The sequence below is a fragment of the Acanthopagrus latus genome, chromosome 5, assembly GCF_904848185.1.
Source record: "Acanthopagrus latus isolate v.2019 chromosome 5, fAcaLat1.1, whole genome shotgun sequence".
NCBI classification, from domain to species: domain Eukaryota; kingdom Metazoa; phylum Chordata; class Actinopteri; order Spariformes; family Sparidae; genus Acanthopagrus; species Acanthopagrus latus.
The window spans coordinates 13,874,090-13,901,535 of record NC_051043.1 but is presented as its reverse complement, the minus strand read 5'-3'; the positions used below and the strand labels follow the sequence as shown (position 1 = coordinate 13,901,535).

The following is a 27,446-nucleotide window of genomic DNA, read 5'->3' as shown; positions in this document are numbered from 1 at the left end:
AAATTAAAGATAAAAGTTTCAATTAAAAAGTCAAATGTTCAAATATCCTCAAAAGGAAAGACTGCTTCTTCTTCTTTTATTTATCTATTTATTTATTTTTAGGGTATATAGGAACTCATTCAATTTCTAATTTGCAAAGCATTTATTTTACAATCTTTAAACATGTGATGCAGTTAAAGATAAGATGTCCTGGGATTGTACGTAGACGAGATCAGTGAACAGAGGTCATGAAGCATGAAAAAAATCATTCTGTCATCACCAGAAATTGAATACAGAAAGACGTCCATCTTCAAATGTGAATCGTTCGTGTTTGAGTCAAATGAATGATTTCAGACAACATTTTAACTTCCTCTTTACAAAAAGATACAAAAAAAGACTAGAGGAATAGAAAAGGGTTAAAGAATAAGTTCAAGTTTTTTTTATATTGACTTTGACCCACATTTGCTATTTATACAGAGGGTGAAACGTCTTCCTACTTGCATCGATGAGTGAATTTAAAATAAAATATTTAGCATTCGCTCAACAAATTCACATATTTGTATGACGTAAAATAAAATGAGACACTGATTGACTGTATTTTCATGTGGAGGTAGATTTTGATTAAACTGGTCTCATTTTTTATATTTAAAGTATTTACACACAATTCAAACAAGCAGGGGGAACAACCTTATGTAAATAGGTGGCTGAAAAATGGAATTAATTTGCTTTTTCTCACATACATCGCCTTAACTCCCCACAAATCTACAGCTTTGGTCTCTGCTGTTTGTTGCTGTTTTTTTTAACCGCTTTTTAAGTATTTGTATTTATGAGCCAGCTTGTTTTAAATGCACATAAACAATTATTTTCCCACCTCACCATCATCATAATAAGTCCATAATTACAGTTCTTCCCCGCATCGTGGCTGGGGATCCTCTGTTTGAGACTGAAAAGCATACAGAAAGGAAAGAAAAAAGGGGAAAAAAAGGCGAGCAGGAGGAGAATTAGGTGTTTTCATCCATTGATTAATGGCTTTCTAAAGCAAAGCACATCGGAGGAGCCGGCCGATCAATAAATTAACTGCCCAAATTCATCATTTTCTACAACAAAAGCTAATTATTTAGACGGCTGCAGGAAAAGAAAAAACACAATATTAACAAGAGTTCATTTAGCAAAGCAGTGTATTCCTGCATGTGAGACCACTGCAGAGCTGCTGTTTACGCTCACAAGAGCTTCATATTCAACATAAAGAGAAAGTTAAAATGAGATTATTAACACGATAAAGGCAGATGTTGATTGAAACTCAGCTGTGCAGGTTTGACTATTTATCTATGTTAGTGGCTCTAAAAATGTCCCGGGTTAGTGGGCACGTTACTTCACATTGAAATAGTCCCGCAACCATTGGACAGATTGTCGTGAAATTTTGATTCACACACACTCTTCATAAAGTTTCTCTCGCCGGGCCTAAGTACATCCTCACAGAGCTGCTAGCATGGTGGCAGACTAGACTGTGGCTCAGCTCACAGTTTTCTGTTCTAGCAATAACCAAGCCCAACCAAAACTCGACAGACGTTCTGTTGTTTTTTACATTCAAACCCGACTCACGACCGACGTTCATATAAGCTGAAGCATTACGTGACCCTGGTTACAGCTCGACTGTTTACCCTGGTTACTGACATTTACAGTGCAGATGTTCTACACGTATATATAACATTTCAAAAATCTATACATGTATTTTATATCTATGGTTACACAGCACTCAATACAGAACTGGAGCTACATCCGAGCAGAAACTGCTGCTGTCAACAAGTAACCCAAACCCAGACGTCATGTCTATTGTTTTGGCCAGTGATTTTATAAATGTTGGTCATGTATCTGTGCTCCGCTGCAGACTATTAAGTGCAACACAAAGTGGTCGTGTCGGAAGCGTTCTGTCATTTGATGCTGATGGTGCACAGACACACAGCAAAGCAGTGACGACGCAGCTGCCAAGAGGTGACGTTCCTTGGATGATCTCGTGCTTCACAATTTTTACGTCCGACATCGAAGCAGGAAGCGCTTTGTCCTTTTGTTGTGTCCGATCACAAACACCAGTTTCCTCGAGCCATGCGGCACGTGTCAAAAAGACATCATCACGGAAGTCTTACTCTATAGATCTGAATATTCTTTTTGATTTAAATAGCTGTTAAAACAGTGACGGCGCCTTTAAAAGGAAAATTGAAGGTTTAAAGGGTTCATTTCCACTATGTGCTAAATGAGGCCATGCTGGTTTAAGTCCATGAGGGGTTAGTTAGCACATAACTGATGGTAATTCAATTAAAAGCGTTGGCATGTCCCCTGTTAATTCACACACACACACACACACACACACACACACACACACACACACACACACACACACACACACACACACACACACAAATACATGCACAGCCCCCATATAACCTTGGTGTGTGAGCCTCTTGTATATATATATATATATATATATATATATATATATATATATATATATATATATATATATATAAACATACAGGTTTAAAGCAGTGTCACTTTCATTTACATAGCAGCATGTTGTTGCGGTCCTGCTTTGACATTCAATTAAAACGTTTACATTTCTGCTTAATTAATTCAGCGGATGGCGGGAAGAAAAGACGAATGGACGGGCCGCTTTGACAGGAGACCGATAACTGTGTGCGTGTGTGTGTATGTGTGTGTGTGTGTCCCGGCCGTGGCTTTAAGGTCACGGCGGGCTGACTATTATAATTCATCTCTATAGACATGTATTCAGCAGGGACTTATATTCTCTTTTTCAGCTTTATTTCCTGCAGCTGAAGCCGAGCCGAGCTGAGCTGAGGTGTTTTTAATGCAGTAAAGGGTTTTAAATGTGTAACACCCGTCTGTACGGACTTCATTATCCCTCCGTTTGTTGTTAAAAACTAACTGCTGCAGCTGATTATTGATCTGTGCATGCTGGAAAATGCATTTGTTTGTCAATCAGGACTAAGGAAAGATCCTTTTCCTGTTATTGAATATAGGACCAAAGCTGACATTTGTGATTTTAAATAATAGTTAGATATACAAATATATAAAACCTCCTAAGATATTACCTCAGTAATATTGTTAATATTAAAATTCTTCTCCAAAACTACAAAGAGCCCCTTTAATTCTAAAGGTAATTCCCTTAAAATTTCCTGGAAAGAAAAGTTGTTATCTGAAAATAGGGACAATACTACAATCAGAAAAAGTTTTGTTAGCAGTTGTTGACTTTCAAAGAAATCCAAAAATATAAAACCTGCACAAAATGTGACAACACAATCTAATATAATTAACTTATTGCTTGAATGAGCAATATATAAGAAAAATAAGAATGTTGACAATTTGAAATAATCTGTTTATCGAGTTGCAGAAATTTCTACTTCAGTTAGCGTGCTAACCTGTTAGCCCTGGCCCGTCCTGTCTGCTAAAACCACTCTGAGCTCCCAGTCCGGACCGCTAACTGTAGCTGCTGTTAGCTGATTAGCTAAGTTAGATGCTCAAGCAGACAGGGGGCACTGCTATTGATGCTTATGCAGATGCAGCTTGGCAAACACTTAATAATATATAAAACTATATATTCATTTAAACTGTTAAAACCTTTTTTTTTTTTTTTTTTTTAATCCAGCCCACTTTTAGCTTCAGCATCTTTTCATGGTAATAATAAAAGCTGCATGTTGTGCTTACTTCCTCTCTCTGCCAGTACCTGCTCCTCCAGGTGTTCTGCGGGCTGACAGGTGTGACATTCTGCTGGTTACTACAAATGATCAAACACACAGATGTTAGCGCTGCAACCAGCACAGGGTGTTAAAGGTCGACACAAACACCACCGGTAACCTTTATTTATCCAGAGCTGGTTTGACTTAGGCTGGAGACAAATCTGTTGTCCAGCAGGAACGTTTCTTATTTGGTCTCATGAGCCCCTCATACTTAGCATGAAACTCTTCGGAGGGTCTCAATCCATCCTTTTGTTTTGAGCACAAAGCCTCTGATATACAGGACACATCATTTACATGTTAAATATTCAAAGTTAATGAGATGTTTACTTTATTGGCTCTTCTCGTGCAGCCGTTTTTTTGTTCTTATTCTTTTCCTCTTCTCCCCCCTTGTTCTTTACTTCTCATCATCTCCGCTATGGAGGTTGTGTTTTCACCGGTGTCTATTTGTTTTTTTATTGGTTTGTGAGCAGGCTAACACAACACAGGAGTTGTTGAATCTTGGCGGAGGTACACACTCTATAGACTGCCATCCTAGTCTTTTTCTTTATTGCCCTTTTCATTCTCTCCTCTCCTGTCTTACCTTCTTACCATCCTACCTTCTGTTGTCTCCTTATTTCCTCTCCTTCCTCCTTGTCTCCTCCCCTATACTTATACTATTATCTACTTCTTACTTATCCTTTCTTTCTTTGATGTTACCCCTCCTCTTTCCCTCTTTTCCTCTCCTCTCCTTCTCTTCATCTTCCACTTCCTCTTCTCTACCTCTCCTGTCCTGTCATCGGTGGGCGGGGCTCTGACCCAGGTCCCGCCCATAGGGGGAGTGGTCTGCAGATGCAGCAGACTTGAGAGCGCTGTTTCCCGGCCAGCCTCCCAGCTGTGACTAGCTGTGATTTCTTCTTCTTCCTCTCCCCCCTCGCCGTATTTACTCCCAGCAGAGGCCTGCCGTCGCTCTTTCCGGGTGAAGATGGAGCTCCGGACGATCCTCCACGCTCTCCTCCTCCTCTCAGCCTCCTGTCTGCAGTCGGTGTACGGCGCGGCTCCACGTAGGGGACCGAAAGTCACCGAGAAGGTGGGTGATGAGATTTTGCCGCATTTATTTGCATGAATCCAAAACTGCGTCCCTTCTCTCCCATCGGCTTCTTGTGTGTGTGCGCGCGGACCGTAGATAATAACGGGCGCGCAGGACGGACACGCACGCGTGCGCACACAGAGAGTGAGCGGGACTGGACCGGAACATGGAAACAAGCACTTATCTTACTGAAGAATACACACACACACACACACACACACACACACACACACACACACACACACACACAGCTGTACACGTGTCCATCCAGATTAGACTTAATGCGCAGTGCAGTTTGCCTGCGGGCCCTGACCTCCATTCTCTATTAATGTAATGTACTATCCAGTCTTCACTGCCTCTTATGTTTAATTCATCACGTAGTTGATATGAAATTATATCCAGTGATTCAGCAGCAGCCTCAAGTCGTGTGTAATGAAACTCCAGTATGTCAACACCTGCTTTTATTGTGAAAAGGTGTAACTTAAAGGGGCACTATGTCGTTTTGGAGAAGAAATTTACACTCAGAATTTGAATTGTTACTATATTAATGATAAAAGTTATATGATAATACAAATCAGAAATGTTTATTTTTCCATGCCTGAATAAACAAGCTGTTCTCAGCAGAAAATAAGGTCCCCAGAACACTGTTTATAGCTAGAAATGTGGCAGGGTCCGCCAAATATAAACAAAGTAAAACAGTATGAAATTGTGTTGTTCTTTAAGGTCAGTTTGTCTGTTGAGTAATGAAGATCTCTCTCTTCTGAGTTAAATTCTTCCCCAAAACAAAGTGCTCGAAGGTTGAGTGCTTGAAACTGTAACTGCATTACTTTCACGAAAAATTGCTCCCTGACTAAAGAGTTGATAATCGAAGAGATGATAAAAAAAAAACATTACAAACAACACTACAAATTCGACATTTCTCTATATATATGTGAAGGAGTTTAAGTAGAAAAAACACTCAAAGGTTTTTGTCACCTCACACCTCTGACTGATTGACAGCCTCGCTCTCTCTCTCTCTCTCTTTCTGTGCCCAGGTGTTTTTTGACATCACAGTGGCGGGTCACGAGGTCGGGCGGATCGTCATCGGCCTTTTTGGGGAGGTCGTCCCGCTCACTGTCAGTAACTTTGTTTCCCTGGCAACCGGAGAGGTAGGCTGATGCTGTATACAAACACACCATCACCTCCAACAGCATGTAGCTCTGACGGCTGCCTCAAATCTCCCATCTCATTTATTTTATTTATATAAACTCCTTAACTCTGTAATTTATTGGGATATATAATATAATAGTTGAAAGTACTCTTTATCATTCTCAAAAAACTGAGTATTTATAAGGAAAGTTTACCCTAAATTTAACAATAAGACCTTCATATCTTTAGCCAGTGTTGTAGATGAGGTGTCATTTTATAAATGAAATATATCAAAATGAAATTGTATGTTTGACAGTTAAATTCAATGCATGATTATTACATTTATTCATTCACCGTATGCGGTCGACATTAATTTCTGCCAGAAAACAATCTCAATCTCAATCAATCAATCAATCAATCTCCTGTGTGCTCAGATATTCTGCTTGTCATCTAATTACAGTAAGTAAATACAGTAAGTGACCTGTGTGTCTCTGCAGAAAGGTTACGGCTACAAAGGGACAAAGTTCCACAGAGTCATCAAGGACTTCATGATCCAGGGAGGAGACTTCACAGTTGGAGATGGAACCGGAGGTGGGAATGAGACCCAACACGAAACTGCTAACAGCCTTTCTGCAGGCTTGTGAAGTAAATTCAGAGAGTGAAAAGCAAACTCCTCCTGCAAATCCACTTCTCTAAATCCCCCTCAATGTGTTCCAAAACCTCTTTTTTTCTACCTAAATACTCCTACATGCACACCTTCTGTTAATCACGCAGAGCTGTCAAGTGCAAAAGTCTGTGTTCAAAGGCCGTGCAGATCAGTTTTTACTTCACTCACACACCGAAGAGAGAATGTTTAGAAAGAAACTTAGAGATGTAAAAAAGCTTTGTATGACTTTCACAGGTTTTTTCACCACATTCATGGAAGTGACCACATTCCTTTTTTCTATGCAGGTCACAGCATCTATGGAACAACTTTTGCAGATGAGAACTTCAAACTGAAGCATTTAGGAGCAGGCTGGGTAAGCAAACACATGTCTGTATCTCCGTTTTTTGGCATAACACTCAGTGCAAAGGAATATGTGGAATGTGTGGAATGTTTTTTAGACTTCGCTTTAACTTTTTGGATGATCAGCTCGTTGACCAAATACCTTTGTATAAAAGCAGACAAAATTGGTGATGACACGGTGCATGAAATGGAGAATCGTGTGTGTGTGTTCATACCAGGTGAGTATGGCGAACGCTGGTCCTGACACCAATGGATCACAGTTCTTCATCCTGGCTACCAGAGCACCGTGGCTGGATGGGAAGCACGTGGTATTTGGCAAAGTCCTGGACGGGATGGTGGGTGGAACCTCAGACGCTTTCCATAAATCTGCTGCATGAATATATATCCTTGTTAAAGTTTGTTGCTACATGTGGTTTGATTTTGACCGTGGATTCATAGGACATAAATTATCGCACAAACAAACCCAACAGTTTATGTATTCAATCCAAACTACTGAGAAGAAAAAGGTATCCACATGAGGTCTGTCTGCTTCATTGTTCTGAAAGCAGTCCAGGAAGGGAAAGGTTAGGATGGAGGAGATAAATTAAGAGTTTATAAAAAATTTGGATACAAGATTTACTTGCATCATGAAGATTTTAGTCGGTTTCAAATTATAAATTTGAGTGACAATTTACATCTGAAAGCTCCACATTTTTTTTTTTTTCATCCAACATTTATTTCATCGCCATTCATTAACTACAGCCTTTTTGAAGTCTAATGGTGCATTCCAGTCAAACTCCGAGATCAGTATGTCCTAGCTGGAATATCCAACCACCGGCCTCTAAGCAATACAAGTGCATGACGCCTGGAAAGTTAATAAACAAAATATTCCATTCACTCAGCTAATACAAATACTGTTGTCTATAAATATGCCCATAACTGCCAGTAAAATAATAGAAAGAAACATTGTTTTCTTAGAATGCTGAACTTCCGACCTGCTGAGCATCCATCGATGACTAAAACAAATAGTTAGTTGAAAAATGGAGGTTTAACAGGAGGAAATATTCAAGCAGCCTGAAAGAAGAATTTTGGATTTTATATTCATTTAAACTTGTTAGTGATGTTGATCCTAAAGTTAAAGAGGAGCAAAACAAAGATTTTAAAGTGCATTCGATTAAAGTGTTTATACACAACAGGACATTGTACAAGGAGGATAACTCACTCAGGACCGTGCAGCTCTGGAGAGATAAACAGTGCTGCTTGTTACAAATAATCTCCTATAATAAACCTGCTGATAAGATGTGAATCTTGTCCTTCTGTACTGAGCGTATCTAACCTGTTTCTGTCCGTCTCCTCTGGCAGGCTGTGGTTCACACCATCGAGCTTCAGGACACCAACGACAGGAACCTGCCGTACACCGAGTGTGTGATCGTCAACAGCGGCAGGATCCCCGTCAAAGAGCCCTTCGTGGTGGAGGTGGAGGGCTGGTAAATGCCTCTGTTAGGAGCAAAGACAGGATGTGATTATTATGTGTTGGTGATCAATCAGAAGTCCAGTTTGCAGCCAAATTCACTTTCTCATATTATAACTTTTGCATGTTAACATGCTGACACTAACATGCCTGAAACTAGGGCTGGCTATTGTTTATAATTGATTTATAATGGGGCTGAAACAATATTTATATTTATTTGCCTTTATTTAAACTCACCGAGGATGATAGTGGTATTGATTTTACTATTGTTACAAAATCTTTATAATTTTGAATTTTAAGGAATATAAGCACTTTTTTTTCTTTTCTATAAAACATAAAAGTTTTATAGAAACATTTTGTCTTCACATAAGTCAAGTTGTACAACAACGTTGCCCGGAGTACAATACAGATGAAAAATTATGATTTCAGTCAGGAAACATTTGATCAAAGTGTAAACAAAAGTAATAATCTCAACAGGCATTCAAGGTCATCTTTAAATATTTTAATGTTTTCAGTAGTCAGTGCTGTAGACACCATTTGGTTGGTAAGAAACCCTACTGAGGTTCAATAACCAGCTTTATGAGCAAGCCAGCATGGAAATGAATCATTGTATCCTGAAAGTTAACATGTTCACAAGCTATGTTAGCATACCATTAGTTGTAAAATGACAGATAATGCTAACAAACACTAGTCAGCAACAGTCCTTCGACATCGAACAAGTGAACTTGACTTCTGATCGATTTCTGCTGCATGGAGATGAGAAAAACATCAAGAAAACAAAAGAAAAAGGGAAGAGAGGAAATATTTTTATTAAGTCATTAACAGATCATATCACCCAGTGATACAATTGCCTGTGAGGGGAGGGAAGATTTTTTATCATCTTTCTGAAAAATGACTCTGTGGCATATTTGAAACATCCACTTTAACAGTCACATTGTGTAATTCATCACAGATAGTAACGGGACACAGATGTGTCGCCATTTCATACTATTCTCTATGCTTAGGTGAAAACCTAATATCTCCAAAATGACCACTTTTGCAGCACTGAAATGTTTAAAACTAATTTCAGTAATGAAGAAACTTAACAGTCTGGACTCACAAACATAGAACTTTGTTGGTGCCGCTGTCACAAAGACAACTTTTATGGTATTAGCAACTACCAACAACAAAGGATAAACACACAAGTTTATCCACTCAGTAATCAACATGATTTTCTTGGGAGACTTCAAGCCCAGTGGCAGACATATGTGCAAAGGGAAAACAAAGTTTATATGAAACCAAGGAATATGAATTACTTATAAGGTAATACGATAAAGCAAAGGTTGATTCTTTGATCCATTTACGTGGTGTTGATTTGTGACATACTCCTTGTAGAAGTACCTCCTCTATACATAATAAAACTACCAAAACTACGGAGATATTAGGTTTCCAGCTCACAGTGACATTGTATTCACAGAGGCGTGGTGTCAGTTTGATATCCTGTGTTCAGTATTTATCAGGTTCACTGTGGTTCATGCTAACGGTTTTATACGTTAGCATAGTTGCATATTTAGTGGATGGTGCCGGTTAGCATCATTATAGCTTAACAATGAACTGTGACTCTAACATGACATATATCATGGAAACTTGCACTTGAACAACGATGTAGCTCCTCATTCAATCTCTTATTGCCAAATCATTCCTTATTTGCCAAATGTGCTCGCACTTTCTATGCATCAAATCAGTACTCCAGGATCTGTTCATAGACATATGCAAAAAAAAAACTGCGCAGCAAGTGTCATATGCCATTTTAGCACTTTCTAATGATTTGTTATCACTCCATCTCGGAAAATGAAAATTTGTGTTCACATCCTGATTACACCAAGTATAAGTATATTTTCCCTCTGATGCATTATGCAAAAACTACAGCACAAATTGCACAGGAGGAAAATGTTCTGTTAATAGTGTTGCTGCCCTCTCAACAATGATATCAAATGTTGTGCTTTATGTTGGGAGGTGTGTCGTTGCTGACTGTCATCGGGTCAGTGAACTCACCTGACTGTTAATATTTAATCTTTTGTCGCTGTTCTTTTAAATGTTGTGATTTCAGTCAACCCCAAACTGTCACGGTAGCATTATAGTTATAACTGATATTCCTCACTGAAGTCGATGCAGCGTTCAGAACCTCTTTAGTAGCAAACATATCAGAAGTTCTGTTTTCATGATTTGTAAAACAACAGCGGAACAAGAAGAGTGCCAACAAGTGTATTTTCTACAATAAACAATATGCTGTTGCTAAACAATCTCAGACAGTGTGCAGTTATTTTGGTTTCCTTGGATACGTCTCTGGCCTATTTCTTTTTTTTCCATCATCTACCAGTTGCTCAGTGCAACCCTCAGGTGATCCCTGTCAAATCAGCCAATGGCCACACCGTGTTACAGATAGATTAACCTAGATTTTATCCTGTCCTCTCGGTCTCCATAGTAATGCAGTTTAATGAGCGATTTCTGCAGCACATGATTTACAACCTTGATTCCAAAAAAAGTTTTTTAAAAAAGTACAATGTAATATGATACAAGGACAAGATATTCATGTTCAAACGTTACTTACAATCTTCTGTTGCTGTCATAAATCTCAAACTTAGCCTATTGCAAGCCTTTGGCCTTGTTTCACCTCATGAGAAGGACTGTTTATTTAGCAGGTTCTGATCAACTTGCTGGTCTGTCTCTCGGGGACCCAAAGCTTGATATAATGATTTTCAAACAGTGTGATCGCTTTGGGTAAGCCGGATTGTGCTTTGGATACAACTGATCGATTTCCATACACTGCCCCTCTAGAAACTACAAGCCTAACCATGATTTGGGACAAGAGATGGCCTTCTTTGCTTGAAATAACAGTTTCGCCTCTAAACTTTCATTCACTTTCTTAAACCACAGTATAAATGTGTATACATACGTATGGGTAGGTGACAATTTGAACTCCCCCCGTTCTCCCACATGTGTTTGAGTCTCCTTTTGTGTGAGTGTATTCAGGCAAACAGAGCAAAACAACTTTTTATTCTGTCTTCATGCTACCACCAACTAAACTGGACCTATTTGGCATCATAGTCAACATCTGGTAAGGAGTGCGAGAGGGGCAGAGTAAGTAAAACCTCTGTTCTATTCTATTCTATTCCCTGAGATCTCTGCACTCACCTACGTATACTGTGGTTAATACAGCTACATGTGTCTTTGTGGTATGAAAGAGTGATTTAATTGTGACTCATTAAGGCAACCTGAAATGGGATAGCAATCGCAACCAGGATACTACAGCAGGTGAACCACTTGTTGTGCAAAAGCTTTGTTTTTGGGTTGAGACAAATGGCCGCCCAGTGAAGATGTAGGGCCAAAACGGAGGGATAGATACCATACGCATCTCTAAATTCTACCAGCTTTAAGGTGAATATAGAATTTAATATATATGATTCACAATATTAAGCATAAAGTTAAGTTGTAGTCTAAGTGCAGCCACAAAGCATCCATTACTCACATTTAATGAGCTGTAAACAAGAACGTGAAGTGTATCTATGTCTGTAAAACACGAGAACAGAAGCTCTTCCTCCAAAAAATTTCCAGTGAAGATCAGAACCACAACCAAGCCGTGACTAAACCCCAGATGTGAAACCCGTCTGAAAACTCTTTTCATGCTCCGTTTCACAACTCGAACTTTGTCCTGAATAATGCAGAGACCCTCTTCCATCCCTCATTTGAACCAGCTGCGGGTCTGCAGGCCGCTGTTTGAGAAGCGCCGGCGTTAAACGGTGTAATTATCGTCGGTAAAAGGTGAAGCTGCAGAGGAAGGCCGAGAGCTGACAGCTGATCTCTCAGCGCTGACACAAAACTGCTGCTAATGAGAACTACAGCGGGTGATTTGTTTTCCCCTGTTCTACAACACACACACATACACACACACACACACAGATACAAACAGATAAACAGATACACTCACATGCGCACACACACACACACACACACACACACACACACACACACACACACACACACACACACAGGGGAGGAAAACATCTCTAAACACAAAGGTCAGAGCAGAGCAGAAATCTCTGGAGGAAGACAGGAAGTCGACAGAAAAAAAGTGAAATATATCACCGTTGTCCGCTCGACGCGCTTGCTCCTGTGAAAAGTCAGATCTCCACAAATTAAGAAAATAATCCGGATTTTTGCTTCCGAGTCCTGTTTCTTTCACAACAGCTACAGCAGGCCGAGGCTCTGGAGGAGTTTCAGAGTGGCCGTTTTGTAGTCCATCTCTGTCTTATCCGAGAAAAATGTTTGGGTGGACCATGGATTTTATGTTGATTTTGAATCTTTGAATTCCGGTCATTTTTTCTTAGCAACCCAGCAACCATCTTGCGGAAGCTAACGTGAATCCTCATAAATAAGGACAGACAGAGATGGTGGAGGGAGAATCAGAGACAGGAGAGATGCATGCAGCAAAATAATTGTGCTGGTCCATGCAGGTTTTTAAAGTGTCTGCCAACATTCAATATTATCCAAGCCAACAATACTAATTAATCAACACATAATCATTTAAATAAATCTACTGATGATGACAAAAATGCAGTTTTCATGTGTAAAATTATGTTTGTGTTGAATCAATAGTTTTCATTTTGTCTTTAAACAAACAGAACAAGTTTCAAAATGTTGTTAAAGAATGAACACTTCAGTGAGAGACAAAGAGGAATAACAAACAACTGATACAAACATTTCCTCATGCTATTATACTTCTAAGTGTTTGTTTTTGTGTTTTGTGTTGATATTTCACTGTGTTTCTTGTTTAATATTTCAAACGAATGTTGCAAAGTGAGTTTTCCTTCAAAGGTAAATAGAGTGAAGTGAAGCCATGAAGTGAAGAGCTCTTCACATTCTTTACAAGTGATATTGCAAACATGATGGAGTCTGGAGGAGAAACACAAGCGATGTCTTCAGTGATTCCTGATGAGAAGCTGAGGCACATCAGACTGAGCAGCACATGGTACATATAATTGGATATTTCAGAAGAGAAATTCAAACCTAGAATTTTAATCTTTACAATATTAATGAGGTAATGATACAACTGAACTGAGTAAACAAGCTGTTCTCAGAGGTAAATAAGGTCCCAGAACACAGTTTGAAGCTAGTGAGGTGGCGGGGTCAGCCACATATAAACAAAGATAAAAATATGTTGTCCTTTAAGGTCAGTTTGTTCATTCAGTCGTGAAAACAAAGAGTTTGTTTATTTAGTTTGTTTTTTTCATAAACAAAACCATATCTTTCCCCTCTGATTACAATTTCTTCCCCCAAACTACCAAGGTTACCTTAAAGATACACTTGAAACATCCAAACAAATCCATTCATTAAGTTGAAAAAGTGACATATATGTTGTCTGAAAAGCATTTAAATGAACACAAGGAAGATCCAAACTACATTACAATGTAATTGCCTCACCAAATAAATATAAATATACACATCATTTTTATCCTACAACTGATAGCGTTTAAAGCATGATGACACAAACTCTGAGAAGGAAATGTCATTTTCTAACCCTCTCTACAGCTTGAAAGCTCTCAGCTGAGGCTATATTTTCTGCCGCTTGTTTCGTTTTTTTTTCCACGGGACCACCTGGTGCGATGGACACGCAGACGGACAAACCACCACCTTAAACATCCACCACCTCTCCTCAGCACACTGCGGAGAAACCCCTCTCTGTTTGTCAGCCGATATAACAAGACTGTCTGAACCCGGCAAACCAGCAGAGAGCCCGAAGACGGAGGGCAGAGAGGGGTTCCGGGGGCCGAAAAGAGAGGAATAGAAAGCGATAGAGAGACACAGAGAGAAAGAGACAGAGAGGAGGAGGAGAGAGAGAGAGTGGTGGTAGGTTTTTAAATGGTCCGGAGGGATGCGTGTCGAGGAGGAGGAGGAGAAAGGGAGGCTCCCACAGCGACTGCTAGTTGTTATATTGGGGATCTGTTAGTGGATCAATGAAAAAAGAAAGAAAGAAAGAAAGAGAAAGAGGGAGAGAGAGAGGCTGTGTGGAAGGATGACAGGCCTCATTACCACCAAACCTCAGACAGTGATGCTTCTGTGTGTGTGTGTGTGTGTCTTACATGTACACTGTGTGTATTCCCATGCCAGCAGAAGCCTATTTACATGCATGAGTGTGTGTGCTCGTAAGATTGTCTATCCTTTCTCTCTTTCTGTATAACTCTGTGTGTGGTTGTGTGTGTGTGTGTGTGTGTGTGTGTGTGTGTGTGCCTGCTCCCTGCAGGCCTCTGTAAGAGAAGGATGATGGGACAGAGTTGTTTAAAGGTCAGCGGCAAACACATGATCAGACAGAGAGAGCAGCCCTGAGAACTAACAGCTAACCTGAGCACACAACCGCAAACTAAACTGACCACAACACAACTGACACACGACTCTTAGGCCACATTCAGTCTGATATTAATGGAGAATTCTGCTGTTTTGCTGCTGGGGTTGTGAGTAATTGTAACAATGTATGCACCATCATAAGAGACACGGTGCGAACATGCCGATGTTTCACAGGTAGAATGTTCACCATCTTTGTTTCACGTGTTAGCATGCTTACCTTTGCTAATCCAGCCATTAGCATGGCTAAAACTTTGTCACCGACTGTCATATGCACAATTTTTCAACAAAATATACAGCTCCAAGTTCCTCTTGCACTGTAAATGTGACCCCCAAGTGTCTTCTCAGGCTTCAGGTCTGCCAAAGTGTAAGTCTCAGAGTGGGACATAGTGCCGCACTAACTGAACATAGTCATTTTCAGATGTTCGTATTGGATGGCGCCTGGAAGGTTGAAAATCAATCCAAGAACTCTGGAAGGAAAACGGTCTCCAGTAAAACAATCTGCTGCAGTTTGAACTCAGATCTTTCAGCCTTTTGAAGCTGTTCTCCTTTCTGTAAAGCATACCTCAGCTCTGTGACTTTACATCAAGAGGTTTCTCAGAGCTATTTTGAGGAAAGTCGAGTCACAGTCCTGATGAGTAAAGTTCAACTGAAGCGTCAAATCTTTCAGGTCAAAGTGCTGATCATTAAAAAGCCATGAATGTTTTTTTTTAAAAATATAGCCAAGTTATTTTGTTGCAGAATCATGATAATTAAATATTCAATTAAATATCAAGATGTGAAAATGGCAATGACTGAGCACCTTCTTCCTCCTCAGGAAGAGGTGGTATTGGAAGGTGCCAAATCAGGGGAATGGGGCTGATGTTACACAAGTTCAAATCGGCATCCCTGGATGGCAGCCATCACTACTATGGACTTGGGCCATGTCTCAGAGGTACTGATTTACAATTTTTAATTACCTGAAGCAGAAATACAGCAAAAGTCATTTTAACTCTTTTAAATGAGTTGAAATGCACGTGCATGGACCAAGGGCAGCACACTTGTAACACATCATTTATCACCCACCCACCCCTTGTAAAGCTAAAAGCTTGTTAGTTTCTTCTCTACCAAACTTGGTCTAGCAGAAGAAATAAGTGCAACAGTTTTCTTTGTCTTTTCCTGCTATTAACTATTAAACATTCCACATACAACCATTAAAAGTGAGACCACAAGATGCAAGTATTTCAGTGATCCTAACCCAAATGGAAAGATGGGACACATCGCCTTTCAAACCTCCATCGTGCAACTCCAATGTGCCCATCAAACCACTTACATTCAGATTTAGTTGGCACCTATGTCATTTTTGCTAGTAGGCCAGAGGGCCTAAGGTTTACTACATCAGCCTGTTGCCACAAAAGCTCCAGATTTGTTTTGCACGGGGTTAGCCAAGAGAATAAAAATGTTTTGGTTTGGTGACGTATTTTCCTGTCACACCCTTGTCCAGGGTGCAGCGGGACACATTAGCATTTGCGTGTCCAGACCACCTCGGCAAGACTGAATTGAGTGATCGGATCACAATGTGTGTCCGTGATCCAACTGGCTAAAATGCATTTTGAAAGGAAGTGTAAACATAGTCCACAATCCAAAACCTAGTTCTAGCATCAATTAAGTAACTGAACTTAGAGTGGAGTTGGATGTAGCTACAGCAGTGACACCATCCCAGTGGCTGTGGATGTGAAACAGCTCTAAAAGATCTCTCCTCTCTTCTCCTCTCCTCTCCCCTCCCCTGACCGCCGTCACCATGTCGGCCATATTGACCCGATGGTGACGACGGGGAGTCTCGCGTTTCTCTCCAGCGACAATTATCACCTTCTTCTCCTTCCTTCCCTCCACCTCATCCTTCCTATCCTCTCTGTGTGCAATTAGAGAGAGGAATAATCATATTGACAGGGCTGACAGGTCAGGGCAGGAGAGCGGGAACATGAATAGTCACATGTGTCAAAGGAAGAGTGTCGGGGGGTGGGGGGGGGGGTCGGATATATCAGTGTGTCTTATTGTAGCTTTGATATTATGACAATGACACGCAGTCAATTCATGCTGTGAATCGCTGAGGCCACCAGGTCCAATAAATGCCCAGGAATTAGTCTGCTGACATTTCTACACAGACATATTGACATCTAACACAGTAGAACAGTACAGACGGAGACTCCGAGTAACTATACTGAATCATATATCGACAGACATGGAGACATTATACTGTATTTATATCATGGCTGTGGAAGATACTCATGCATGATTGGCAGGCAGGTGTCCAGTTCACAGATGAGCCCAAGGGAGTTTAGTGTAGCTTAGCGTAAGGACTGGAAGCAGGGGCAAGTTTGTAAAAAATAAAGACATCATGGACTATATCTGCACTACGTTATCTTGAAGCCTTTGGTTGTTTAGTCAGCTGCAAGACGAAATAAGTGACAAGGAGCTAGAAAACAAGTTAGTAAAGTGATTTGTCTGTTGAGTTGCTTAAATGACTGATGTTTCTGTTCTCCAGTGGTCCTATGAATTATGACTCTTGACTGTCAGTGGGTGGTCTGGATTGGGTGGCTGGATGGTTCAACAAAGCGTTGGACACTGTCCGCTGTCCGTATCCCCATATTCCTCCCCCGACCAACAGTCACACAGACACATGAAAAATCATAGTTTACTCAGAGCAAGAAAGATCTATTCAGCGAAACTCAATACAAACATGTAAAAACAAACATTGTGCAGATCGTCTTCCTCTCTCACCGGACTGAAAGGCTGTTGATCAGCAGTGTGCTGAGGCAGAGAGAGGTGACAAACAATTTCAAGCATTTTGAATAAAAAAAAGCAAAGATAACTGAAGCAAATTGTCGTTTTTTATGATTGCCTACCTGGAAACAAATCAGCCAATCACGTTGCTGCACGGGCGCAAGTGCACAGTTGAGATTCACAACAGTTGGAAATGATCTGGTGCAGCAGCAGACGGACTCCCAACAAGCAAAGTGGATGAAGATATCACGCTAAAGCACAGGATTAACAGGAAAGGTGCAGTTATTCAAACATTAGAAATTAAACTCTTACTTATTTTAAGTGCTCTGACGGGTTGACACATCATGGCATTCTGTCTTGAGATGTAGGCTAAATTGAGTTTTGAAGGCATTTTAAACCTCATTTTGGAGGCAATTTTTTTTTTTTTTTAACTTTTTGAGCCATTTTTTATCAGATCTGACTGGTGAATCCACACATGAAGTTTTCTATGTCTGGGTGACTGCTGAAAGTGAAGTTAGGGCTGTCTCACCATTCGGTTAGAAAGGGGTCTGGTCTCCTCAGCCACAAATAACTGCCAAGATAGCTGCTGCGAAGCGAGACTTGCCAACAAGGACTTCAGTATCTTCTCCACATACACATCTACATATACATATCTCTGTTGCTTTAGCATTTAAAGAATAAAGGATCATTTTCTAGATGTGTTGCAATGCAATTTTGAGTTCAATGAACAATTTTAACAAGTTTTTCTGTTAAAAGCTCTACCAGCTGTCATTGCATTACAAACTTTTAACATTTCTTTTATTACAGTGTTTCTCACATTTGGGTTCATTACAGTAAAACAAATTTCTTCTTAAATATATGCATTAATCCTCCAGCACATGTTCCTCTATTTACACTTGTTTCTTTTTTTTTTTATATATATATATATTCTTGCATTGAACCCAGATTCCCCTTGCTGTACGCATTTCACCAATTGTCCAGTAATGTTTCTCCCATCTGTATGCATCCCTGCATTAAAAGTCTAATTTCAACTCCACGCGCAAACACATATTAAAGGCCATTTTCCGCCTCTGTTTCTGTTTTAACTAAATGCATTTCACCATTAGAGGCTAATTTTCTGACCACCTCTCTCCCATCTATATGCATTGGTGCGCTGAAGCCTAATTTTTCTACTTTCTCTGCGCCTCCTCTCCTCTCGGGCTCCATCAGTCCGGAGGAGCCGTCCGGGGAAATCGTTAGCGCTCCTTCTCTTTAAATTGGGGAGGTGGACGGCAGGTGAACATCGCATTGATCGCCCTCTCAAGGCCTCTTTCTCTCCTCTCCCCTTCATCCCTCTCTCTCCTTCTCTCTCTCTCGCATCCCTCACCACCAATTGTCTGGCCTTTACTCCCCCCTCCTCCCTCCCTCACATCACCGCCAATTGCCGGCCATTTTTCCCCCTCTATCTCTTCCTTCTTCTTTTCTCCGGATGCTAGCGGAGGTCACAAATTTACAAGAGGGAGTGGAGTGGTGGGGGGGTGTTGCTGTCTATCTGTCTAACAACCACCATCAGGGGGCGGAAAACAGAGATATGGGGGCGGGGGGGCGGGGGGGGTTGCACAAGGGCTGGGGCAGCAGGGGGTTATGGGACAGGGATGGTGGGTGGCGTGGGAGGGGGGTCGGAGTAAACATAGTGATGATTTCCCCTGAGTTTCGTTCATCCGGACCGATGAGGAGGAAGAGAGACACAGAGAGAAAAGGGGGAGAGAGAGAGAGAGAGAGAGCAGCTGCTGTCCTGTCACCGCAACCATAACCACGGTGACACCTCCTCCTCCTTCTCCTCTTCCTCCTCCTCCTCACAACCAGAGAGAAAAGGGAGAGGGATGTTGCGAGAAAATCGAAATGCTGACACACACACACACACACACACACACACACACAAAACACCCTCGGCGGGCCCCTCGGACACCTCTCATCGTCCAATTAGAGTCCTAGCTTAGAGGAGAGAGATTCTTGTCTTGGTCATTATTTTTTCAAAAGTACCTATTTGTTTTAGTTTTTCAGAGTTTTTTTACTTTTCCAGTTTTGCCCTAATGGCTGTGTGAAATGTTCTTTCATTTATCAACTTACTTGCTTATGACTTTTTAAATGGTCCTCAAAACAAAGCAAAGGCGAGGACTCTTGCAGTCACACTGGCAGCTCTGTGAGTGTCATACTCATTGTACAGAAAACCAAACTGAAGACACACCAAAGTGCTGGATAAATTCAAACCTGATGAGACCTGATGATAACTCTGGATAAAAATCCATCGAAGTGTTTTGTACTTTGAAATGAAGAAAAAAAAAATAATGAACTTATCAAGGCAGTCTGTCCAACAGTTGGACACTAGTTGGATTCAGTAGGATTTATACTTTGGGGATCATTGAAGTCCATACAAAAGACTCCAGCAGCTTATTTGTTGACCATTCTCAGATCACATGGAAGCCACAAACAACAGTTACGTTTTTATCATCTCTTACTTCAAACTCATCATCGGTGACTGAACGATGTTCAAGCACTGCTTGACAGAGACGGATGGAATGATATTAACAAGCCGGCGCCCTTAACTTCAACACACATCATAGCATTGCGTGATCACCCAGGTGTTGTTTTCACGTTGCAGCCGAGCCAAGCCAGAAGTGATAAATAACCCTGACTACTGCAGAGTGGCATCACAGTGCTGCCAAGCAACGGTCAAATCTCTAGCTCTTGAAGCTAACGTTTGCCAGAATACAACTGTTGACAAAAACTTAAAAACTCACCTCCAGTTGCTGCAGGGGAATAGAAAAGTCCCCCTCTCTGATTTTTTTTTCTCCCACTGCAGTGAATACTTAGCAAGTGGTTGCAGCATGCTAATCTCCATTTTGTTTATGTCTGCTTCCCCATGAGCTCACATGAGAAGCATAAGGCGGTGCATTGCTCTGTCTGGGACTATAACCTGTAGAGTGCCATTTTTTTAAAATGTTGTAGTGTGTGCATGTTCAAGACGAGTTAAGTTTGTTTGTGTCCTCAGCAACACAGCTGCCAAGTTTGAAGCAGATTAGATGAACGGTTCTCAAGATATATGAACAACCAACAGACAGGCACACAGATAGAGATTCCTGCTATTCAAAAAAAAAAAATCACTTAAAAATCTATTTTCTAAACTGTCTTTGGGCCTACATGTTTCTGGATCCATTGCTGGGATAACCCTGATGATTTCAAATGACGCCATCAGAGTTATGTTCACAGATTTGACCAAACTATTCCACAAGAAGAACCTTTTTGACAAGTAAGCTGATCTTAATGTGTAGTCACTGGATTGCTCCTTAGTTGTAGCAATAGTTGTAGCAGCAGTGAAGCTACACTGTCCCATCAAATGCAGGAAGAATAATAACTGCAGAGGCAGAAGAGTCAGTAATGGTTAAATTCATCAAAGTTATACCCCCGCCCTTACAGTAGTTACAGTAGTAATACCGATAGACATAAAAGGCATAAAGTAGCAATGATAGTAAATCAATGAAAGCATCATCTGTGGAAACAAACTAGCAGCCATAGTAGTATTAATAGTAGTAGTTACAGTTACAGTGTGTTAATCACATCAGTAGTTTCAGTTGTTAGTATCTATAGAAACTGTAAGAATGATTTTTAGTTAACTCTCCATTTTCTTTTCTCTTCGCTGTGCTCTCTTTATTCTCCCTCTCCTCCTCATCTGTCCTTTTTTCTCCCCCTTCTCTCTCCATCTCCCCCCCTTCTCTCTCTCTCTCTCTCTCTCTCTCCCTCTCTCTCTCTCTCTACTCTCCCTCTGAAACTAATTAGCAGTGAAGGCCAGAGCAGAGGGAGGAGCGAGGGAGGGAGACATGAAGAACGAGAGGAGAGGCTGAGAAGCCAGAGGAGGTGAGAAGGAGAAAAAAAGATACTAAAAGTGGAGAAAAGATCCATATTAGATGGTTAACCCTGCACTGTAAACAGCTACAGCAGAGAATAGGAACATTTTTCTATTTGTTCTTTGCTGGGTATTCATCCTGACAGCTACTCAGGTACTACTCGAACTTCATTCCGAGAAGAATTTCAGGAGCATTTCTGGACGTCTGTAACTTGTCAATCTAAAGGAACAGTTGCACTTCTTTCTTTTTTGCCTTTTTTTCCCTAACAAATAAAATAATATGTGTTTTCTATTTCTACGAATGTTGTTGACATTACTCTCTTTGTTTTGTAGGATATAGTGGCATGGAGAGGTGGGAGTTCATATTACAACCAAATGAATACCCCTCCACTCACTCTCCATTTCTAAGTCGCCATTAAAAAAGCAAAAGGCCCCCAGTAAGAGCCAGTGGTTTATCCATTAGTTTTTCTGTCAGCAAACAGCTGATCACTGTATGATCTTTTACAGTACGCAAAACAAGAAAAAAATAAATAGCAGGATGCTGAATACAAAATTAGGTTGAGAAAATGGATGCTAATAGTTTTATCGGTATAGTTTTCTCTCATGCTTGGCCATTTTTCTCCACATTCCAGCTAACAAGGAGTCTGGGAAACTTGTACATTTAAATTGTTATGTTACTGTTATGCCTCATGCTTCTGTTTAAGACATCACCTGCACACTATTTTCGAAACTTTTTTTTAACCTTTGCCGGGCTTGTGTCTGACAGGCAGCATGGTAAAGAGCAGTGTGGCCAAGATCCTTGGCCTCAGCTGGAAACTGAACTGGGAACACTGTGATAGCATGCAGCCGGTCAGCAGCAGGTCAGTCCTGTAGCATCCAGCTACAATAGAGTTGTGCACTATGAATGTTCTCTCTCACAGCTCAGTGCATAATCAGTGTAGTTGCATGTGTAGGCCAAAGTCTCAAAAAATTTGATTTGAAATACAAAATATTCCTCAGGTGGCCGTAACTGTAACACCGTGTTCACAGGCACAGATTGAGCCTAAAATCTATCATGTAATCTGATTGTGATATGTCACATATGAAGCAGAAATGTAAAATGCCTGCATTTCTATCTGGCAACTGGGCTGCACAGGAAAAAGGCTCTGAGTTTGAATCTTTGGGCTGGATGGAACTAACCCCCTGGCCTTTAGTCAGCACTTTATTTTGGCTTCATTCTTTTACCCTCTTGGAAAAAAGCCCTGCTTTTCTGCTACTTTAACATTACTGATGTTTAGAAATTACTGAGTGTGAATGAAAGAGAACATTTTGGGTGTGACATTTTCAGGGATGAATATCTGATGGTTTGTGAAACACAGTTTAAACACAGTAGAGAACCTAGAACCTCGACCTTATTGGGTCTAGAGAGAGAAAGTTTCATAAAGCTCCAAGTTACGGGGAGTTAGGATCCTTCGGTGGATAGTGTATTGAGTTGAGGTTCTGACAACCTGCCCACGGCCGGACAGTTGCCGAACAGATCCAGTGCGACGCTGACGCAGGACGGAAGACGCTGACGTGCTGCTTCAATGAGATAGATGTCTGTCTACTACTACAGACTAATCAAACGGGTGGACTAGATTTTTCTGCTATTAACATGGCAGAAAAACGATAAAAAGACTCAAGTTTTAATAAGTGGAACTGAACCTTTAACATCCTGGTGTTGATTAGAACCACTAACTCCCAGATGGATTGATTTTCTAGAATTTTTTTGATTGAACTCTTCATGTTGTCTCAGCTGTTTGTATCAGAGACGACACACGCTTGTTAAAACTGAAACCACCTACAGAGAGAGACAAGGGTTTTTTTAAGATGATGGAGCTCCCTCTCTCTCTCTCTCTCTCTCTCTTGCTCTCTCTCTCTCTCTCCCTCCCTCCCTCCCTCCTTCTCTCTCTCACAGTGGGATGGATGGATTTTTCGTCCTCCTCCATCTTTCTTATTGTTTTCACACACCAGTAGGACGAGATGCTCCACTGAATGGCCTTAACACCCCGCGGACACTTCGGTATGGGTGTGTGTGTGTGTGTGTGTGTGTGTGTGTGTGTGTGTGTGTGTGTGTGTGTGTGTGTGTGTGTGTGTGATCTTTACTTACAGCAGGAGGTCTGAAGATCAAACACACACACACACACACGCACACACACACACACACACACACACACACACACACACACAGACACGCACTTTAATGTACTCCACTTGATTGGCATGATTGTTAAACAGAGCATTGTGAACACACACACACACACACACACACACACACAGTGATAAATGCAGCGCTGGCAGCAGATCAATGCTGCCAAACTTTGGTTGAACAAACAGCGATCCATAAAGAGGACTAACACTCGTTTTTCTATCACTCCGTCTCTCTCTGTTTTTGTCTCTTTTAATAGTCACATTGTTGTCTTTCACTAACTCCATCCCTCAACACTTTCTACTTTTATTTCCAAACCTCCACCTCTTTTTTCTGACCTTTTATTGTTTTGGTTTGTTTTTTTTTAACGTTTTTATTTAAATTTCATTTAAAATGTTCTACAATCCCAATATCTATCCACTGCCGCTTCCGTCTATTTCTTTTCCTTTAACCCCACCTCTCTCATCTTTCTCCCTCTCTCCTCAAACTCTTATTCTCTTTTTTTTCAGTTCTTTCATGTCTGCTCTCCTTCTCTTTAAACTCTTCTGCCCGTCGCCTTTTTCTTGGGCCTGTCTCATCGTGTCTTCCAATGCTTACATCTCTTTCTTTAAACGGTTTCATTCCTCCTCCATTTGCACATCCATCCATCTCTTTTGTTCTTCAAACCAACTCCCTCCATTCTTTCCCCTCATTCTCTATTTTCTGCTTTGATGACTCTGTCTACCCTTGGAGTTGAAACCAGTGTGATGGAGCTTCAAAGGAGGCATGTTTGTCTTATCCTACACCTCCATCCTTCCATCTGTCCGCCCGTCCCACGGTCTTCTTCTCTTCCCTCGCTCATTTCTGGATATTTCTCACACAAGAAAAGGGATCACTCCTCTTCTGTCCCGCTTCTTTCTTCTCACCACTTCCCTTTTTCTTCATCTCTCTTTCTTCCACCTACTCCTTTCCTCTTTTCATCTTCCTCCCCCTCTTATTTTCTCCCACTTGTCACGCTCCCTTATATTCTTTCGTTCTGCCGTCATCTTTCTCTTTTCTTTTCCTCATCCCATCTTCCTCCCTGTTTTTCTTCTTTTTTTATCCTCATTTTTCTCCCATCCTTCTTTCCTCCTATCTTTTATCCTTTCCACTTTCCAGTCTCCTTCCACATTTCTCTTCTCCTCGCTGCCTCCCTGTTCTCATCCTTCTTTGCTTCTCTTCTTTCACTTCTGTGTCATCATGTCCTCATCCTTCCCTTTTGAGGTTTCTATCTTTCCCCTCCTCCTCTCCTGCCACTTTTTTGTCCTTCCTTCCTCTCATCGCTTCCTGTCCAATCATGGACATGGATCTCCTTTCTTTCTTTTCTTTTCTCTACTTTTTCTGTTCCTCCTCATCTTCCCTCTCTCTCCCCCTTTTCTCTTCTTCTCCTCCTTAATTTTCATTCCTCTCCTTTCTGGCTTTTTCTTCCATGTATTTTTTTTTTCTTTTCCTCAAAATGTTCTCCCTCCTCTTTTATTCTTCTCTCAACTTTTACTTCTCCTCCTTCCCCTGATTACCTCCTCCTCCTTTTCTTGACTCTTCCACTCATCTTCTTTTCCTCCCATTTTTCTTTCCGTCTTCTTCTCCCCTAATTTCTTCCCTCCCTTGGTTTCTCTTTCATCTCCCTCTCCCTTCCTCCTCCTCCCTCCCTCCCTCCCTCCCTCAGTCCGTCAGATATTGTTTAAAAAGCGGAGCTGCAGTTTGATGGTTAAAACGCTGGCAAATCGATACCTTCACACATGACAGAACGCCGGCGGACGACAGGACGCGGGGCGAGCGAGGCAGCAATGAATAGCGAGAGGGAGCGAGGGAGGAGGAGGGGAAAAAATAACAAGCTGACAACAAGGAGGCCCTTATTTCCACAAGCTGAGATGGATGGATAGCAGGGGGACGAGTGTGCGTGTTTCTATCTTTTCATCCTCCACCCTTTCCTCCCTCTCTTTTCAGTCTATTACTTCTTATCTTTTTTTTTTATTTTTGTTTCCCTCGTGTCACTCCCTTCCTTCTTCCTCTATGACCACCCATCTCTCACATTCTTTGCCTCCTCTTCATCACTGGTTTTGTCCCAATTGTCAGTTTGTACACCTCATATTTTAAGCCATGTCATGGTTCATGATTTTCACTCTGGACTCATCATGAATTAAAAACAAACAAACAAATAACTTAAAGAATACATTTTTTTTTCACCAGACAAATGTTTATGTAACATGTCAGCAGTCTAGGTTGTATTGACAAATTAATCACATAAATTAATCTAGGAACTCACAAAACAGCAACAGTTTTCAGTTTTGATCTTTTATGGTTTTTCTACCATAAAATGGTGTGTTATATGTTACAGCAACAGTGACTTGACCGATGTTGTGAGAGGATTCAGGCACTGAAAGACCAAAATTTAGCAGCTCTGGAGTTTGTACTCCAGCACCATTTAGGGAAACCGTGAACCAAATCGGTGCCAGCATTGTCTGAGGAAATATTTTCGTTCTGTGTTTATATACTGTAAAATGACTACTGACTATAGCTGGAGGGGAATAACCCTATATCAGTTCATGAACCCAGATTCTCTGGGCAAGAGTTCGGTGAGAGACTGACCTGAATTCAAGATGTTGCTCGCCATATCTGCGGTATAGAGAAGTAATCTGGCTGTTTGGGTGATTTGGGTAAAAACCCTTCCTTGAATAATGCAAATTGACAAGGATGATCAAACTTGTCAAACTTGCATGAGTAGTGCAAGGTAAAAACTCCCTTAAGCAGCCACCAGGGCTAATGGAAATCTGGACTGTTCAGAGATGAAGTAACAGATTAAAGTTTTATTCACGTTACATTTATCGTTGTTCTCCAGCTTCCTCACTATTTGTTACAGCGACAGGGGACCAAATAAAACAAAACAGTTCCCTTGATAACTTGTAGATTTCTCTGGATTTAACATTGTCGAAAATATTTGGAGTAATGTAAGTACACAGCTCAACAAAATATATAATAAAGGTTCATTTATTTTTAGACATTTTTGATGCAGAAATGTTATATACTATATCGTAAATATATAGATAAGTATACGTGTATAGATGTATAAATGCAAAGACAGGTATAACAATATCAGGGTGAAAGTAAGATAAAGAGCAAGAATATAAAAATTCACGTGAGGGGGGAAAGAAAAAGGAGTAGGAAAGAAGGAAAGAAAGGGTATGACGCTCTGATAGAGAACGGAGAAACAAATTGAGAAAGAGGAGAAGCCGTGGTGGAGGAAGAGACGGAGAGATGTAAAATAGAAAAAGGGAACGAGAGAGCGAGAAAGCTGATTAACCCTTTCTCCAGCCATTTGACAAATGAACAAAATCAACTGGGGCCACACCGCATCTATCACTGCTGATACACGCTCACACACACACACATACACACACACAAGCTCACAGGGGGGCCCAGAAATAACTAGTTTCTGCTAATAAACCCAACTAGCATGCCAGGACACATTACTCTGTCATAGGCCACACACACACGCATCCATCTTCTGTGGAGAGAGAGAGAGCGAGGGGGGGTGCGGGCGATCGAGCTTCACTACACAGGCAGGAGTGATGGGGACATTTGTTAGGGATGCGGCCCATTCAATAGCAGTCATAGACCACCGCCGTCACTTTAAAGCCTCATCCATCTCCACCACTCTGCCTTAATTTTTCAAAAAAAAAAAAAAAAAGCCTTTGTGAGGAAATATGACTTCCTGTTTTTATCGTTTCATCATTTGTAAAAAGGCTCGCCAGCAGCCAGCTGACTGGATGTTTCTCTGTATAAATCATAACGGCCACGAGGCGTCGATAACCCGCCGACATCGCAGAGTGGATCTGTACGGAGCGGGGAGGCCGAT

The 27,446-nt window shown here is 41.0% G+C and overlaps 2 protein-coding genes across 2 annotated transcripts in view; one reads left to right on the top strand and one right to left on the bottom strand.

The window, feature by feature from the left end:
• Positions 1–8,380, bottom strand: part of prdm6 (PR domain containing 6) — a 109,419-nt gene extending 101,039 nt beyond the window's left edge. Inside the window, exons 1-2 of the mRNA XM_037097627.1 lie at positions 8,247–8,380; positions 7,147–7,300 (exon numbers count right to left, since the gene is read on the bottom strand). Coding sequence (XP_036953522.1) covers positions 7,147–7,199 — 53 coding nt within the window. The 5' untranslated portion in view covers positions 7,200–7,300; positions 8,247–8,380. The remainder of the gene's footprint in view (positions 1–7,146; positions 7,301–8,246) is intronic.
• LOC119019230 (peptidyl-prolyl cis-trans isomerase C) lies at positions 4,549–10,668 on the top strand. Its single transcript, XM_037097629.1, has 6 exons — positions 4,549–4,797; positions 5,832–5,945; positions 6,423–6,516; positions 6,877–6,944; positions 7,150–7,266; positions 8,273–10,668. Exons 1-6 carry the CDS (start codon positions 4,693–4,695, stop codon positions 8,399–8,401), a joined length of 627 nt encoding a protein of 208 aa, XP_036953524.1. The 5' UTR covers positions 4,549–4,692; the 3' UTR covers positions 8,402–10,668.
• Positions 10,669–27,446: the final 16,778 nt, after the last annotated feature.